Here is a 19582-nt window from a genome sequence, read left to right as displayed (position 1 = left end):
ACAGAGTAGGGATACTAGGTTTCACCCGTTCTAACAGTTCTGTAAACAAAAAGTTTCACTAAGTCTGCACAAAAGCAAAATACTGCGGTTGCTGGATGAAGCAAAAACAGAAAATGGACAAAGAGTCATCCAGGCTCAAAGCATTGATTCTATTCTCTCCCCACAGATGCTGTCAGACCTGCTGGGATTTTCCAGAATTTTTTGCAGTTTGCATAGCCTTTTATGATTCAAAATTAAATGATGTAAAGATTCTCTACAATCAAAGCGACCTCCATTACATCAGTTACTGACCATGGATTAGATTTGTTGCAGCCACTCAAATAGCTGATCTTCTACTTAAACTGAATAGTTTAGTATCAGCCAGACACGGCTGTTTTTTCATAGAATCATAGAAAAACTACAGCACAATCAGGCCCTTCGGCCCACAAGCTGCACCGATCTTATCTCTACCTACTAGGCTTACCTATAACCCTCAATCCTATTAAGTCCCATGTACTCATCCAGAAGTCTCTTAAAAGACCCGATCGAATTTGCCTCCATCACCACCACCGACGGCAGCCGATTCCACTCACCCACTACCCTCTGAGTGATAAATAAAATATTATCTTAGCTCCTTGATGGAACAGTTATGTCCCCCCACATTGCAAACATTGGTGTTTCTGCAGGACCTCTTGCCTCTTTGGGTGGGGGGGTAGAAGCAACCCATCTTCTCCCTAACCTAGGAAAAGCAAATTTTTTTTGGTATGCTTGATTGGAAATAAAAAAAAAGCGGGTTTGAAAATTTACCCTCCTACCCTCACATGTCTGGTAAATGTACTCTGATGGTGTAAAACCAGTCTCACAGCGCTGGCAGCAGTCATACTCCGTCAGTCGAATGGGGAGCCTGCTGTTTTCGTTGCTATGGAGTACTACTGGTTACCTTGGATACGGCTAAACTCCCAGAGAACCACAGAAACAACTGTTCACCGTTGCAAAGAAAAATGGCATTTAAATTAAATGTTATTTAATTTATGTTACGATGTACGATTAACAGAGCACAAGTTACACGCTGGAAAAAAAAACTAATGCTACAAAAACTGAGATGAGCTGCTTTTGTGCACTATCAGGTCTTTTATATCATACTTCCATTGGTAATTCTAGGTGAACTGCAAGTGCAATTTCCTATATATATATAAAAAAAGCCACATGATCTCAGAATAAAATTTAATTTCTAAGGTCCTTGGACTCTGGCCACCAAGACGAGAGGATGACAATTTCTGCCTAAGTTGATTCAGACGGAAGCCGAGATCCCGCAGCACATTGTTCAAGCAGCATCTCCGGGGGGAAAGGGTGGAATAAGATTATTGTGGAACACTTGAATTCGAAAGCCGTGGTTATCGCTGCCAAGCAGCCACCTGCACGGTTTACCTCCGAGCGCTGCTCATTTCGTTTTATTTTGGTCGTCGCCACTTAAATGGGCCATTGACAACCGCGATGCATATTGACAGCTCTCAGCTGGACCACTGGATGGAGTGCTCTGCAATTATTAGAGCGTTAGCTAATTAGCAAGCTAATGGGAGTGTTTACTTCAGGAGAACATTCGCTTGGGGACAGATTTATTCTTCAAATATTCCAATCCGTGCGCCAGAAGAATGCTTGGATGAAGGAAATAATTAACATATAATAAAAGTATCCTTCTCTGCCCTTTTTCCTGTACTGGATTGTTGCAAACAGTTAGCCCTTTTTCTAAGATTCTTCTCTGCTCAGTTGTCGAGGGGCACTGCCTTCTACCATGTTGCCATCACGCTTATTTTAAGCAGCTGCTAAGTGGCAACCGAGACCACCTATGTATAATTACTTTTTCCAATTTTGCCTTCTCTTGCTGAGTGATGCCATTCTGCTCTCATTGCTTCCCCAGTCTAATTCAGCTCACTTAGATTATACTGTCTCTTCACCTGGCAAATGCTGCGGGGAGGCAATGGCCTAGTGGTATTGAGGCTAGACTATTAATCCAGGAAACTCAGCTAATGTTCTGGAGACACGGGTTTGAATCCTGCTAAGGCAGATGGTGGAATTCAAATTCAATATAAAAAATCTAGAATTAAGAATCTACTGATGATCACAAAGCCATTGATATAAAAATCCATCTGGTTCACAATGTCCTTTCGGGAAGGAAATCAGCTGTCCTTACCTGGTCTGGCTTGCATGTGATTCCAGAACCACAGCAATGGGGTTGGCTCTCAACTGCCTACTGGACAAGAGCAACTAGGGATGGGCAATAAATGCTGGTCAGCCAGTGACAGCCATGTCCCACGATTGAATTAAAAAAGTCCAGCCCAGACTACTGGGTAACAACCTCCATAGTAACCAACAACTCTTAAATAAAAATTCAAACAGTTGAAAGAATGACACATTTCATGTTTTAAAACTGCATATGTAACAAATGACTAAAAAATGCTACTGACTCAACCCCTCTTTCTTTTTGTCAGCAACTTATACTTTGAACAACAGAAAAGAGATTTTCCATTTAACTTTTAGCATGACTGAAAATCACCCACCAGTTACTTATTACCCTGTCCTTATGTGGACACTTCACCCTCTAGGAAGCAGTCTAAAATTATTCTCAACTCCCAATGGCTTGCTTCCTTGTTGCTTTCGCAGCTGGGTAACTTCTGATCCCAAAACTGACTTTCACTTAGGGTTATTAGAGATTTCTTCCATCTGGCCCAAGCCAGGCAAATCTTCCAGCCTCCTTTAAGCCCTCACAAACTTTGTCTCTTCAATTTGGGTTTAAACTACCATCTCTGGCGAACAATAGAACCAGCTTCAAGTGCAGGACTGGCTGTCACTCTCCACTGCTCTCTGTCTCTCAGTTGGACGCAGACAACTCTAAATCAATTGTTGTTTGTCCACTATAGTTTCCATGGAGGGCGAGACAGGAAAATTCCACCCCTTGTCTGACTCCTCAGAATGTCAGGCTCCCTCGTCAGCCTGTTCAAAACAGAAATCAACTGAAGAAGCAAGAGTAACCTTTTGACTGTTATCATAGTAATAAACTAGACGTGAAAGTGCATGTTAAAGTAAATATTTATGGATAATCCATAAACTTAAACTTCTCTTTTTAAATGCAAATATTCTTTTACCACCCCCACAGATACAAAAGTCTGAGGACATGTACCCAACCAACTCAAGAACAGCTTCTTCCCTGCTGTCATCAGACTTTTGAATGGACCTACCTCATATTAAGTTGATTTTTCTCTACACCCTCCTATGACTGCAACACCACATTCTGCACTCTCTCCTATGAACGGTATGCTTTGTCTGTGTAGCGTGCAAGAAGCAATTCTTTTCACTGTATACCAACACATGTGACAATAATAAATCAGATCAAATCAAATCAATCTTCGAAAACAGATTTTATTAAAGTTATTTTCCAGCTCTTTGAGAACATTGAAGAGTCACCTGGACTGATTCATGCAGATCAATCTTGCTGTGTTTTGTGGAGCAATGCCAGACACTAGCTAAGATAAACTTGTTCATTTGGCACCTTGGTGAAGCAGGCATACAAGCAACATATTTTGTTGTGTGACATTCTACGGAGCTATAAGACTTCCAACATTGTCTTCTGCACCCAATTTGGGTGGCACAGTGGCACAGTGGTTAGCATTGCTACCTCACAGTGCCAGGGACCCAGGTTCCATTCCGGCCTCGGGTCACTGTCTGCGTGGAGTATGCACTTTCTCCTCATATGTGTGTGAGTTTCCTCTGGGTGCTCCGCTTTCTTCCCACACTCCAAAGATGTGCGGGTTAGTTGACTGGCCATGCTAAATTGACCGTAGTGTCAGGAAGATTAGTAGGGTAAATGTGAGGAGTTATGGAAATAGGGCCTGGGTGTGATTGTGGTCAGTGCAGGCCCGATGGGCCAAATGGCCTCCTTCTGTACTGTAGGAATTCTCTGATTCTGAGGATTCTATAATATTAACCTTTTGCACAGGAAGGAAATTGACAGGTTTTTCCTTGTGTCAACTCCCAGAAGATGCATTATGGGCCCGTAACTTTCATATTCTTTACTTTAAATCCTTATGCAGAGGATTCCCAAGATGGTGGCTGAACATGTGTTGGAGAAAATGCTTAATATCAGACTCAGTTTAATGCTTAGCACTGGATTATTTTTACTAGCGTGAACATAAATTCATGCTAGTGTCAGGGGGATTAGCAGGGTAAATATGTGGGGTTATGGGAATAGAGCCTGGGTAGGATTGTGGTCAGTACAGACTTGATGGGCCGAATGGCTTCCTTCTGTACTGTAGGGATTCTGTGATTAACACTTTGGACTCAAGGCTTCGTGAGTGCTGTAAGTAATGGTAACAGAATTTCCATCTTCATTCACAGTTGCAAATGAGCTGGATAAGTCCTTCAAGCAGTGTGAGCTTATCCGATTGGGTGAAAAGTGGATCCCTCAGGCCAATGATGTAAACTGGGGCTCTTTCTCGAACGTATCTCTTAGACACCATTAAATCAAATGATTCCATTGTAATGCTCCACAAATACAGAAACTACGCAATCCGTCCCCTTGATGCCAAGTTCAGAAACCTGGATAAGTTTAGCAAAATGGTGCTGGATTATTTACTTAAATATAACTCCCCTTAAAAATAATTATTTCAGTATAAAAGTAATTTTAACAAAAGCACAATGGTAGAAACTTGCATGGTCCTTTTGATTAAAAGGGTTAAAGTGATACAGTATTCCATTTGTGAAGTGCATTCAGTTTATTTTGGTTGGTAACCAGCTTGCAGTAGTTTCTGTTGAGCTTCATAAACCTCGGGAAAAATTTCCTGCTCCACTTGGAAACCTTTCTTCGGGTAATCGCGAATTCGTTCCAAAACAGCTGGAGGAAAATACACGACAAGACTTAAAGTTGAACTGGAATCCGTCTCCAACAAAGATGCAACATTAAAGAGAAGCTTATTTGACTTCTCCTGTGGGTGTAAATAATTGCCTAATGCTACTCAAAGAGGAGCAAGGCGTTATCCCAATATCCTACCAACCATTCCTTCCTTATCCAATGCTACCAAGAACAGATAAAATAAACATTTAAAATTTATTTATTAGTGTCATAAGTAGGCTTACATTAACACTGCAATGAAATTACTGTGAAAATCCCCTGTTCGGATACACTGAGGGAGAATTTAGCATACCTAATGCACCTAACCAGCATCTCATTCAGAGGAAACCCACACAAACACAAAGAAAACGAATTCCACACAGGCAACGACCCAAGCCAAGAATTGAACCCAGGCCCCTGGCACTGGGAGGCAGTAGTGCTAACCACTGTGTTACTGTGCCACCCTATTTATTTTGCTTGTTAGTAGGACCATTTGTACACAAATTAGCTGCTACATTTACCCGCATGCCAAACAGTAATTAACTGGATGTTAAGTGGTTTGGGACATCCTGATTTTTAAAATTTATTTAAATACCTACCCCGGTGGGATTTGAGACAGGGGACCATACATTGCTCAAGGTTCATAATTTAGTGACCTAGACTACTAGGCCATAGGGAGAACCCAACTGCCATAAGGTGTCTTTTCTTAATTGTCACTTACCCAAACCTTAACAATTCCCATTTAAATTCAATCAAATATCTCTCTCTCTCTCTCACTCATTCATTTTGCCCACTTTGTTTATATTCTCTTTCTTAGGTCAGCGAATCAAACCTTGCTGAATTTTCCTCTCTTGCCCACTTTAACGACATGGTCAGCCATGTGTCGTTGTCCTCCTATATTTAACATTGTTAAAACGGCCCATCATCCCCCTCTCACTCAGTGTGATACTAAGGGGTCTTATTGGGGTCTTATCCTTTGGGAAATAAATAAACAAATCATCCATTCTGGTGATCTGGTTAAATGTCAAAAATTTCGTGGCTCTGTTCAATGAAGGAACAAAGGGTCTCAACATCTAGCCAACAACATTCTTTTGGCAGCATGACCAAGAATAGATCTGATCTGTTGAAGGGTCACCCTGACTCGAAACGTTGGCTCAATTCTCTCTCTATAGACGCTGTCAGACGTGCTGAGATTTTCCAGCATTTTCTGTTTTGGTTTCAGTATTTTACTTTTATCAAATATGGCCATTAACCTCATTGCAGCTTGCACAGACCTTAATTATGCAAAATGGCCACCATGGATACCGACCTAGCAACAGTCACTGCACAAAATGTAATTAATTCTGAGTGAAGCAGTTTGGGATATTTTTGAGAGATGTAATAAGAAGCTATGTAAATGCAAGTTCTGTTCTTTCTAAATGCTCCCTAATTAATTTACCCTGACAATCCTCACAATGATATTATCAATCCACTGATTACCAAGTTGGATGATCTTATCATCCTGCCCATTCCCCACTCCCATTATTTTCTTTCAGTACAACTACTGTAACAAGCTCTGGCTGTTTTGAAACTAAAGTAGAACTTAATAACACATGAAACTCAATTACAGTTAGAATTACGATTGCAATTCCTTTCTGTGATAGGTCCTGTGGCGATTCTCCCTTTTAAGGATCGATCTGCAGAGTAAGGGTCACATGACCCAGAGAATCAATCGGGAAGCAGGGTGAGGGGATCACCTGGTAAATGCGGGTTTCTGTGCTCAGAGACATCTCAGGAACTGGTTGCAGCCAAAAGGCTGCCGGGCCTCTGTATAGTTTTAAACTGTAAATAAACAAGTTGTGTGTTTCCCTAAACTGGTGAACAATTACCTTTAGAGGTCCTGAAGTCTTTCTCACAAATGAACTAAACTCTGCAGCCCACAGCTTCAGAGGCAAGGGACATCGATATTTAAAAATGCAAATAATTAAGTTTTCACCTGTAGAAAGAGATCAGCAACATCCCCGTCCAACAGCCAAGAGGGGTCGCTTGTACTCTGAGTTTACGGGCAGCATGGTGGCACAGTGGTTAACACTGCTACCTCACGGTGCCAGGGACCTGGGTTCGATTCCCAGCTTGGGTCACTGTCTGTATAGAGTTTGCATGTTCTCCCCGTATCTGCGTGGGTTTCCTCCCATATTCTGAAAGACGTGTTGGTTAGGTGCATTGACCCAAACAGGTGCCAGAATGTAGTGACTAGGGGAACTTCATTACAGTGTTAATGTAAGCCTTTCTTGCGACTAATAAATAAAATAAAATGAAAACCTTTCTCATCATGCCATATTGCACATGATAGTTAATGTTTTCACATGTGAAGTGTTAACGTAATGAATTACAAAAGCAGCATTAATGTTTGTAGAATGACAGTTAATTCTTTTTGAGAAGTTATTTCAACTTGAAATCTCATTCTGGAACAGTATTAATTCTTCAGGTTTCCCAACCTACCTAACATGTAGCCAATTAAGTTGTCCAAATTGCCCACATGGCTGTTTGGGTATTCATCGAGTTCCATTACTGGAGAAGTGACTATGGCCTGCACATTTTCTTTGTCTTCTGGCCACTGTTGAAGATAGGTAGCATAGACCCGACGTTCCATAAAAGGCTGTTGAACCAGAATGATCCTCTTCACTGGAAATAAACAGAGGATTCACAAAACATTGCTGGACGATAATTTTCACTTATATACAACAGCTTACAAGAGCACCAAATTATTTCACCAAGGGGAGAGTGGACACAGCACTGGAGGGAGAGAAGGCAATGAAGGGCAACAAAGATACTTGTTTCAGTGAGGCTTCGAAAAGGAGGCAGAGTTGGCAAGGTGGACTGGCTTAGAAAGAAATGTTCCAGAACATCGCACCAGGGTGGTTCGGTTACCAACAGGAGATGTGAAGGAAGCACACATCAGAAGAATGGAGGGCATATATTTGAACATGTGATTTCAGGAGATTGCATAAAGGTTTTCAAGGCTGTGGAGGCTACAATGGACCAGGCAAAATTTCAACGTCTAAACCTGGGCCAATGTTTGCCATTGCAAAAAATATATTTTGGTTTTGAAATATGTGGGTGCAGCCGCACCATTTGGACTGCAGTAGTTCAAGAAGGCAGCTCGCCACCAACTTCTTAAGGCCAATTATGGATGTGCAATAACTGCTGGCCTAGCCAGCGATGTCTACATCTTGTGTAAGAATTTAAAAAATGATTTTTAGAAGATCTGAAGAATCATGGCCATGATACACTGTCCTGAGCAAGTGGGCATTCAATACCTTTCACACTGCGATGTGCCAAGCTGGAAGAACCCTGTTCCAGCATGTCCACTTTATAGCTTATTATTAATACATGTAAGCGGTTCAGCTAGTAATCTAAGAACAAAAGCATACATCAATGCTATTCTTACTACTGAGCACTGTCAGTTAATCAAAACCAAAATTCTTAATAATTTTGTCTCCCACATTTTCTTCTTTCTTCCATTTCATTGTCTTCCATTTTGGAACATTTACAAACCTCCTCTTTGTGTATGTCTTGGCTTCAATTGACTTCAACTGTTTACACTGATCAATTGGGATGATCCTTGTGTATCACTTTTAACCAATCTTTGAGCTTTTTAAACAACATACTGTCAGTCTATTGAAGCCAGTAGTGTTTTTTGTGACAACAGTCAACAATACTGGTTCAAAAGTTTTAGCACTTTTTAGCCTATTCTCTCCTAATTAAGATTCAGGCTGGAATATTACCATTGTTAGCACCATCGGGACTTTTCCCATCCTGCCGCAGTGAATGGAGGTTTGGCTGGCTGCCAAATTCTCCGACCTGGCTACAGCGGGAGCACAGCATGAACGGGCAGTAAGATCGTGCAATATGAGTGCGCCCAGAGGGATAATCCAGTTTTAGATCACAATGAATATGTCATGATGTTCAGTAAATATTCTGTACTTTTTTTATCTCTGGCCATTAAAAGTCATGTTTTAGCAGTGTCACCCTAAGAGCAGGCTAGGATTGCAACCTTGAAATACAGTACCCTACATTCCTGATGCAATTTTAAAAAGCATAGGTTAAAATGTTGCATGCATAAAATTATCACATGAAAATTACAATGATATTCTCCAGATTTCTATGTAATCACCTCAGGCTACAAATGACCTATTGCAGGGATGGCAGTGGAATAACTCCCACTGAGTGACTAATCTATGCCATACTTTTAAACCTGATTCATTTCACAATGGCCTGGATTTTGCTGTTAGTAGTGAAGGAACAGTGTTCATTGACTACCACAATGGCTAGCACTGCTGCCTCACAGTGCCAGGGACCTGCATTCAATTCCCAGTTTGGGTCACTGTCTGTGAGGAATCTGCACATTCTCCACTGCATGGGATTCCTCTAGGTGCTCTGGTTTCCTCCCATAGTCTGAAAGACATGCTAGTTCAGTGCACTGGCCATGTTAAATTCTCCCTCAGTGTACATGAAGAGGCGCCGGAGTGTGGCAACTAGGGGATTTTCACTTCATTGCAGTGTTAATGTTAAGAGTACTTGTGACACAAATAAATAAACCTTGCTAACAGCTGCCCACCAACATTCTGTGGACTTTCCAGTACAGATTCCCTCTAATCCACATTGTTTCCATGCCCCTACACAGAAGCTGGAATTTTCCAGTTGTTCACTCCGGCGGGGTTTTCTAGTCCTGCTGACGCACACCCTCGCCACGGGTTTCCAAACAGTGTGGGGTGGAGGTGCGCTGCCTCCCACCATGAGAACGACACCGCAGGGAGTCCAGAGAATCCTGCCCCAATACTCTTCAATCAGTCATATTGAAGAATCTTCACTGAATTCAAATAGCCTGAGGTGATTACATAGAATCAAAACCAGGTATAAAACAGGAACTAACAGTTAGATTTAAGTGGTGTACAGAAAATTAAACACAATTTGAGAAACACAGATGCAATTAAGAGAGAGAGAGATAAGAAATATCAGAAAAGTAATCTTTCAATACTACTTTTACTCTGACGGAATTTTTTTTTATTCATTTGTGGGACATGGGCATCACTGACTGGGTCAACACTTGTTGCCCATCCCTAGTTGCCCTTGAACTGAGTGGCTCGTTCAGCCATTTCAGAGGACAGTTGAGAGTCCACCACATTGCTATGGGTCTGGAGTCCCATGTAGACCAGGCTGGGTAAGGATGGCAGATTTCCTTCCTTAAAGGGCATTGGTGACCCAGGTGGATTTTTTCGATTGACAATGGTTTCATGGTCATCAGTAGATTCTTCATTCCAGGTATTTTTTATTGAATTCAAATTCCACCATCTGCAGCGGCAGGATTTGAACCCGGGTCCCCAGAACATGAGCTGAGTTTCTGGATTACTAGTCTAGCAATAAGACCAGTAGGCAATCACCTCCCCATTAACGAGACCCCATGGACAGGATTTTATATTTCTCTCGCCAGCAGGTTTCTAGGTGGCAGATCAGCATAAAATTCCTTGGATGGACTTCCTGCTGGGTTCCTGTCCACCCCATCTTCTCTGCAATGTTATGCTGTATGGGGTGAGGCCTCAGCCCATCCTTGCCCTGGTTGAAACCCATGAGTGGCCGTTTATTGACCGCTCAGGGCTACATCCTGCCCAGCCTCAATTTTCAGCCTGGCGGGAGGAACTCCGGAGTTTGGGGGAAGCTTGAAAATAAATCAGATCGGAAGAGGGTGTGGAACCCCATCAGAAGCCTCCTTTCAACCTTGTCCCTGGCCTCCCTATCCCCGAAAACTATAAGAGCTCTCTCCCACCTTGGCCTCTCCATCGACATGGCAATCCCCCTCTGTCCATTATTCCCTCAGGCCTCCTTTCCTCTCTCTGTCTTCATCCTGAAATCCTGGGACTTAGGCTCCTCGGTCTGCTTGTGGCCCCAGTTCAGGCCACTGCAGCTTCCAGCACTGCACAGAGTACAGAGCTGTCAACCAATCAAATTGACCACATCACTCTAAGGTGGAACTTCCTCCCGAGTGAGAGGCGAAAGCCCTGCCTCCAGCCAATTAACACTCACTGGAGTGTGGAACTGCAGCAGGGCAGGCAATGTCTGGGGAGATGTGTTCCCTGCCGATTCTGTACTGGCGGGAAGGGATACCCCGCCATCCAAAAAATTCTGGCCAATGCTTTTAAAATGTATTTATCAAGGCCAGAGAGGATGTTCATCACTAATCATCACTTACGCCATTTAGGACTCATTCACTTCTGAATGCACTAGACTTTTTAGTCTAGGACTAGTGAGCAAGCACAGTTTGTGCCATTGTGGTCATCTCAATGGCAAATCTATTAGCGAGGACTAAAGCAGCTTAGCCTTTAGGGAGCAGAGTATCTCTGACAGCATTGCTACGTTTAAATGTGCAGGCATAGATTTCAGAAGTTGATGTCCAATTTACTCAGTAACAACAGAGAACACCGGTGGTCTCATCATTATTATTACCTCAAATTCTCGGCCATTAACTCTGCACTATGTTCTAAAGGATGCTGACATTTGTATAGGGCGTGACACTTAAACTGTAAATGCAATCATAGTCCATCTGGAACCAACTGTACGTCACTATCTGTCTGTTATTGCTGGTTACAGATCCTAGTAATTAGTAATCTATTAAAACATGTAATTCAAATGTAAAATAATGAAAACCGTGCAATTAAAATCAAGCCTTTTCCTTAAATAATTATGCAATTTTGTGACTTCAAAGCCTGTATCTCTGTCTCTCCAGAATTCTGCAAGAGATGCTCACAACTAACCCTATACAGAACGTTAACAATTATTCACAAGCAATCTTTTCACACTTATTTCCATCGACAAATTTCATCAAAAGGAACAATATTTAGAATAATGTTACAAATGAGAGGAAATTTGGGAACTGCTTCATATCAATTTTGTTGAACTATTTGTTCATTTTTTTCTATTTGTTTGTTTTATTCATCAATGGCATATGATCAGCATTTATTACCCATCCCTAATTGCCTCCTTGACCACTTCAGTCCCTGTGGTGTAGGTACACCCACAGTGCTGTTAGGAAGCGAGTTCCAAGGTTTTGACCCAGCAACAGTGAAGGAATGGCGATATATTTGCAAGTCAGGGTGATGAATGGTTTGGCAGGAAACTTTGAGTTGATGGTGTTCCTATGTGTCTGGTGCCCTTAATCTTCTGGACAGTAGCAATCGTGGGTTTGGAAGATGCTGCCAGAGAAGCCTTGGTGAGCTCCTGCACTGCATCTTGTACTGCTACTACTGTGTATCAGTGGCGCATGTTTGTAGATGGGATGCCAATTAAGTGGGCTGCTTAATCATGAATGGTGTCGAGCTTCTTGAGTGTTCTTGGAGCTGCACTCATCCAGGCAAGTGGAGAGTAACCCATCACACTCCTGACTTGTGCCTTGTAGATGGTTTACAGGCCTTGAAGAGTCAGGAGGAACTAAGGGAGGTATGTTAATGGTTACTGACTAAGAACCTGATTAGAATGAACCTATGGCCAATGTGCGTGAAATCATTCCTTCTCGCCCCTTTTAGTCATCAGGGAGGCTCAACATATTGCAAAAGATGCTTTTTAATTGTATATTTCATTGTTTCAGTCCTACTAGCTGTTGTAAAAACAGCACAAGAGCAAGTAATTATTAAAGTGACACCATGTGCATACATTTATGTTTTCAAATTATTTTAATGACCTGTCCCCATTCTAATATAATAATCCTAAAGGTTTAAATGAGGCCCTAGGGCTATTTGAAAGTTATTTTTCTGCCACTAGCCTGTGCCTTTTGGAATACAAATGTAGACTCAGATGGTCCTGACATGCAAAGAAATGATCTGTAATCAATAATTGGGCTGCCACCCTGGATCATTAGTTGCCTGAGACTTGTAGATTTCATCAGAAATATGCCAGAGTTCTCCAAAATGACATACCAACGCAAAATATGCTTTTCATGATAATAGGCGCCGAACTAAACATAAGCTGCCTCACAGCGCCAGGGACCCAGGTTCAATTCTGACCTCGGGTGACTATGTGGAGTTTGGACGTTCTCCTCCTGTCTGCGTAGATTTCCTCGGGGTGCTCCGGTTTCCTCTCACACTCCAAAGATGCGCAGATCGGATGGATTGGCCACACTAAATTGCTCTGAAATGTCCAAAGGTGTGTAGATTATGGAGATTAGTCATGGGAAATGTGTGGGATTATGGGGATAGGGTGCGATAGAGGGCCTGCGTAAGATACTCTGCCAGAGAGTCAGTGTAGACTCAATGGGCTGAATGGCCTCTTCTGCACTGTAAGGATTCTAAAGTTAAAAGTTAAAGTTTATTTATTAGTCACAATGAGGCTTACATTAACACGGCAATGAAGTTATTGTGTAAATCCCCTTGTCACCATACTTCGGCACCTGTTTGGGTACATGAAGGGAGAATTTAGCATAGCCAATGCACGCAATCAGCATGTTGAAGTAAATGTTTATTTATTAGTCACAAGTAGAATTACATTCACACTGCAATGAAGTTACTCTGAAAATCTCCTAGTCGCCTCACTGTGGCACCTGTTTGGGTACACTAAGGGAAAATTCAGCATGGTTAATTCACCTTAACTGCACATCTTTGAACTGTGGGAGGAAACCAGAGCACTAGGAGAAAACCCATGCAGACATGGGGAGAATGTGCAAACTTCACACAGGCAGTGATCTAAGCCGGGAATCGTAGCCTGGTCCCTGGTGCTGTGAGGCAGCAGAACTATACACGGTACCACCGTGCAGCTCCTATGATCCTATGGTTATGTGCCACCCCTATGATTCTATAATCCTTTTAATCTAATAAGAAAGACAAATCAAATTCTCCACTCCTTAAAGTTCTACAAGAAATCAAAGGAAAATGGAAGTCGCCAAATCCAAAATTAATCTTTAGCTGTTCTGTACCTTTGTGACTAATTGAAAACAGCAGCACATGGGCTGTTTCAATATTTCTTTAAGGGATCACAGCATAACATCACTTGGAAGGAAGTGTATCACATGACATAAAAACAAATTACTGTGGATGCTGGAACCTGAAACCAAAAGAGAAAACACTGGAAAATCTCAGCAAGTTTGGCAGCATCTGTAATGAGAGAAAAGAGCTGATATTTGTCGCCAGTTTTGGTCGCCAAACTGAATGAAGGATATGAGGGCCCTTGAGAGGGTACAGAGGGGATTTACCAGAATGATTCAAGCAATGGGACGTTTCAGTTACAAGCCTAGGTTAGCAAAGGACATTGGAGGGAAGATTTGACAGAAGTATACAAAATTATGACAGGCTGAGATAAAGTAGACAAGGAAAAGCTTTCCAATTAGCTGATGCTACAAGGACTAGGGTACACGGATGTAAGGTTTTGGAAGGGGAATATGAGGACGAGTTTGATTATGCAGCAAGTGGTAATGACCTGGAACTCACTGTCCAGGAGGGTGGTGGAAACGGCCAATAATTTTTAAAAAATGAATGTTAAATTTAAATGAAACTTAAATGAAATAAACTTGTAGAGCTATAGGGATCAAGCTGGCATGAATCTTGATGGGTCAAATGCCCTTGTTTCCTGCCATATATGATTTTAAATACAACTTTATCTGGTCCGCTAACACAGAATCCAAATAGCAGCAATTTATTTTCATGAAGAATTACAAACAGCAACGGCAGAGTTCCTCCTTTGGGCTTCACAGACTGCTTTCATGACTAATTTTTTTTTGATACCTGCCCCTACATTTGAACGTGTTTTAGGTCCCGATTCAAGTACTTCATTATATGGTTTTTATGGATAAATTAATCAAGCAAGACTAAAAGCTTGGGAACCTCATTAGATGCTAACTTTTTATCTCAAATGCTGCACGGTAAATTTTGTTGAAATGTGTTTGGCTGCGTAGTATTCATCCAGTTCCTTGAGGGTCATATCAGCCTTCGCTAAGGTCACTAAACAAGAATTGTCATGACACATGCTCCTTGTAGGATGGCACCAATATATGAAAGAAACATATTATGCAATCAAGCTAAAAGGACTCAACGTAATCCACAAAGTCCCAATAGAAATGAACGGAACTTTGCCAGTTGAATCACACTGTTGTAATTAATGTTTAGAAGACGCTGTGAATCCAATGGTAATGGGAGACATCAGTCACCTCATGTTTCTTTCTCAGGGCCACCTAGGTATGGGCAAAACTATAACTAAGAGATAGGCAGCTAGAATGATGCCCCACTCCAATTCCCCTTCCCCCAACACCAGGCCTTTCTCCCTATTGACTCCTATTAACCTCCCCAGAACATAAAAAAAGGGGCAGCACAGTCGCACAGTGGTTAGCACTGCTGCCTCACAGCGCCAGGGAACCAGGTTCAATTTTGGTCTCGGGTCACCGTCTGTTTGGAATTTGCATGTCCTCCCCATGTTTGCGTGGGGTTCTTCTGGTTCTCCAGTTTCCTCTCACGCTCCAAAGATATGCAGGTTAGGTGGATTGGCCATGCTAAATTGCCCCTAGTTGTCAGGAGGAATTAGCAGGGTAAATACATGGTGTTACGGGGATAGGGCCTGGGTGGGATTGTTGTCGATGCAGGCTCGATGGGCTAAATAGCCTCCTTCTGCACAGTAAGGGTTCTATGGATTCTATAGAAGCCCAAAACCTACAACATGCTGCCTCAGTCCATGAGCATGTTGACAAGAAGATCTTCCAGCTTATCCATCCCCTGCAACCTGCAACACTCCCTAAATTTGCCTGGGGCAGCCAAAGCTTAGTAACTAATCGGCAATTTCATTGTTAAATTAGTGGATTACAATTTTAAATTACTGTACAGTTCCAAATGCTATATTTTTTAATGAGTTTCTTTCTTTCTGTATATCTTTCTCCACTGTGTTCACATTGTCTCCTCTCTCACACCAGTTTAGGCTTTCACTTTGAATTTTTCAATCATTTCCCTTAATATACAACTAACCCCAGGATAAATTAGTCTGGCAAAAGAAACCCTAGTCAAGAACTTAGAAGACCTGACTATAAAAGGATTCTAAATAGCCAACAATAATTAAAATTAAGGTTCAAAGGTGAGCAAGAAGCTAGTGAAAATATTCTCTTCACTTATTTTTTTCATGAACAGTCATAGAGTCATAGAGGTTTTCAGCATGGAAACAGGCCCTTTGGCTCAACTTGTCCATGCTGCCCAGTTTTTACCATTAAGCTAGTCCCAATTGACCATGTTTGGCCCATATCCCTCTATACCCATGTAACTGTCTAAATGCTTTTTAAAAGACAAAATTGCACCTGCCTCTGGCAGCTTGTTCCAGACACTCACCACCTTCTATGTGAAAAAATTGCCCCTCTGGACACTTCTGTATCTCTCCCCTCTCACCTTAAACCTACGCCCTCTAGTTTTTGCTCCCAGCAACGATCCCTGAGACACACTGCTGGTCACAGCCCTCCAGTTTGAAAAACAACCCCTACAACCACCCTCTGTCTTCTATTATCAAGCCAATTTTGTATTCAATTGGCTACCTCACCCTGGATCCTGTGAGATTTAATCTTATGCAACAACCTCCCATGCGGTTCCCTGTCAACAACCATGTAGACAACATCGACTGCACTGCCCTCATCGACCTTCTTGGTTACTCCTCGAAAGAATATCAACAAGGTATGTAAAAAACAATAACAATAGGATTATTACATTGGGTGATTTCTGCTTTCTCAACATTAACTCTAGTGTTAAGAGCTTGGATGGAGTAGATTTCTTTAAATTTGTACAGGAGAACTTTTTAAATCAATATGTGAAGGGTCCAACAAGGAAGGGAACTGCAGTGCTGGACCTGATTCTGGGGAATGAAGCCTAACAGGTGGTTGAGGTGGTGGTGGGGGAGCATTTTAGTGATAGCGATCACAACATAGTACAATTTAAGCTTGTTATGGAGAAGGAAATAGACAAGCTGCAAAAAAAAATTTGGATTGGGGACAGCGGATTTTATTTAAATAAGATAGGATCTGGCTAAGGCAGACTGGGAACAACTACTAATGGGAAAGTCTACAGAAGAGTTGGGGTGGAGGGGGCAGTCTGAAAGGAAATGGGGAGGGTACAAGCCCAGCATGTTCGCCCTCGGTTGATAGATAGGAATAACAAGCCCAGAGAACCATGGATGACCAAAGATATTCAGGATACAATGAGAAGGAAAAGAAAGGCTTTTAAAAAGTACAAGGGGACTAAATAAGTGGAGGCATTGGTGAGGTATATGGTAGGTGGGACAGGAAAATTCAGCCCATAGTTGAGCACAGTAAAAATATACTTAGCTTCATCCTTTATGAACTAGAAAGAGACTGCACCAGGTCAGTCCACTTAGAGCCCTTAGAATCGTCAGATTGAGGGAGCTTCATCTGATCAGTCTGTGTACGTTTGGTTGGAGTTCACAGTCAGTGAAAAGACAGTATTGATAAATTCCATTAGACAAACCCCACAAGGAATCTGTATGGGACAAGCAATCGTATCAATAATTAGGAATAATAAACACTCAAGTTGTTTTATACCTGGGATGTTGTTACTCTTCAGTGTCTGATAAGCAAATCTTATGTTCTCGCCTGTGTTAGTGGCATTTTTTTCCAGTAGGATCTTGTCAACTGGCACACCCAGTTTAATCGCAATTTCAGCAAAAATATCCGCTTCTGGCTGGTGCCACACTCCTGTTTTTAAAAATCATATTTATGAGGAGAAGTAAGAGGAATGAATTTTTATATTTCATTAACAATAAGGAAGTAGACATTTGCATTATTCATTAGTGAATATCGTTGTTACTATGACAAACATTCTTTTTTAAAAAATGCAGATCTGTAGTTAAAGTGTAAATGAGTGTAAGCAGTGGTATCTAAAATCCAGAGTCACTAACAAAGTGTATTGTACTGAGTGCAATGCAATGTTGCAGACAGGAAGAGGGTTAACTTAAACAGCACTAATCTCACCTCTCGCCCTCCACCCATAAACAGAAAGATGTTTTGATATATTTCCCTTGTTACAAGTGATGGCATATTTGCCAACTCCTCAGTTTTGCTGTGATCCAATGTTCTGTTAATAACCCCGTAGCAAACTCAAGATAGGGTGGAAGTAAAAAGGGTCAGTTTATTGCCCACTTTCAAAATGTGAAAGGAGGGCCGCAAACTGGCCTCCAGTAAAGAGAGGAATCGGGAAAAGAAGGTTTAACAATATAAACATCAGGAAAAAAATACTTTGGTTCACTTGAGTCCAGAATCAAAGTTTAATGAGGTATCCCTTCATGGAAGTTGGTGGATGAAACCGATGCTGGATAATTCACTTTTCTGGTGACGTTCACTTGACATGCTGAGGTAGGCGTGCAGAGATTAATCAGGTCCCACAGTTCCAACAAAAGCAATATAGATGGGAGCCAAGTATCCCACCTAGGCAGAGCATCATGTCTGTGAGACTGCTAGTTAGATAGTAAACAGTCATCTGAGCTTTTCAGATCATCAACTGCGTGTTTCACAATCCAGAGATCCACATCACATAATTCTATCTCTTCATCATTTTTGACAAAAGATGTGCATCCATTGTCTGGATTCCAAAAACTGGTAAATGCCTCAGTCATTAGGAATTGAAAGGAAGGTTGTACGGCCTTTGTCTTTGCAGAAGATCCATCTCTTCCCGGCCAGCCTGGCTTACTAAATGCAGATTGACTTTTGTATAACTCTCTTTGAAGTTGGGCTGTACGGCACACATGAGTTGGTTAGTGGTTCTTCAGAGATAACGAGATGTGGGCTGGAATTCTCTCATCCTGCCCACCACTGGAATTTTAATGGAGAATGTGAAATGCCATTGATGGTTGGGTGGGAATTTCTGCCTTTTTAGATCAGCGCAGCCAGAGAATTCTGCCCCTGCTCTTTACTAAAACTGCCAAGGGGCTTCTTTTGTTCAGGGATCACAGACATACATAGTTTCAACCATTTTAAAATCTTTGTTCAGTATTTTAAGTTTTAGAAACAGTGATAAGCAAATCTATACATTGTGACATCTTAGTCTCTCACAGTGAGGAGTATCTGTAAATTATATCAGCAACTGCAACAACTTGAATTTATATAGCACCTTTAACATGGTGAAATGTCCCATGGTGCATAATAGGTGCTTAATAAAGCAGTGATCCAGTCAATAGATTTACTGGACTGTATGGCTATAAAATATATATTTATGCATGTAACCATTATTAAAATCTTATATACAGATTTAATTTTAGTTTTGCTTGTGCTACCTGTCCCTATCAACAAAAATACTCCGTGGAATTTTACTGTCCTGCCCACCACAGGAAGTTGGTCCATCTCGTGTCCAACAAGGGACATACACGTGATGGGTCGTACTGGGGCTGCTCTTGGTTGCTCGAGGTTGGCCTAGTGCTTCATGTCGTTAGTGTGTGCCTAAACTGGACCAGATACTGGGCAAGATGACAGCTCAGTGACTATCACTGCTAGCTGTGCAGACACATGGATTTGGGCCGGTGTCTGTGGGAGTTTGCGCATTCTCCCCGTGCTTGTGTGGGCTTTCTCCGGGTGCTCCGGTTTCCTCCCACACCCCAAAGATGTGCTGTTAGGCTGATTGGCAGGAATAAATTGTCCCTAAATCAGATTCCCTCAATCTGGATGGCCATAAAACATTAGACAGGGGTCGTGGGTGGAGTAGGGGGACTGGTGGTGTTGAGATG

The 19582-nt window shown here is 41.9% G+C and overlaps 1 protein-coding gene across 1 annotated transcript in view; it reads right to left on the bottom strand.

The window, feature by feature from the left end:
- Window positions 1–3633: 3633 nt before the first annotated feature.
- The window catches only part of LOC145353632 (uncharacterized protein SCO4629-like), a 35194-nt gene continuing 19245 nt past the window's right edge, over window positions 3634–19582 (bottom strand). Inside the window, exons 4-6 of the mRNA XM_080204401.1 lie at window positions 17409–17561; window positions 7346–7528; window positions 3634–4867 (exon numbers count right to left, since the gene is read on the bottom strand). Of these exons, the coding sequence (XP_080060527.1) occupies window positions 4749–4867; window positions 7346–7528; window positions 17409–17561 (455 nt within the window). The 3' untranslated portion in view covers window positions 3634–4748. The remainder of the gene's footprint in view (window positions 4868–7345; window positions 7529–17408; window positions 17562–19582) is intronic.

The sequence above is a fragment of the Carcharhinus amblyrhynchos genome, chromosome 16, assembly GCF_965287045.1.
Source record: "Carcharhinus amblyrhynchos chromosome 16, sCarAmb.v2.hapA, whole genome shotgun sequence".
In the NCBI taxonomy this organism is placed as follows: Eukaryota; Metazoa; Chordata; class Chondrichthyes; order Carcharhiniformes; family Carcharhinidae; genus Carcharhinus; species Carcharhinus amblyrhynchos.
Note: the sequence above shows the minus strand (reverse complement) of the source record. Positions and strands in the feature narration are given on the sequence as shown.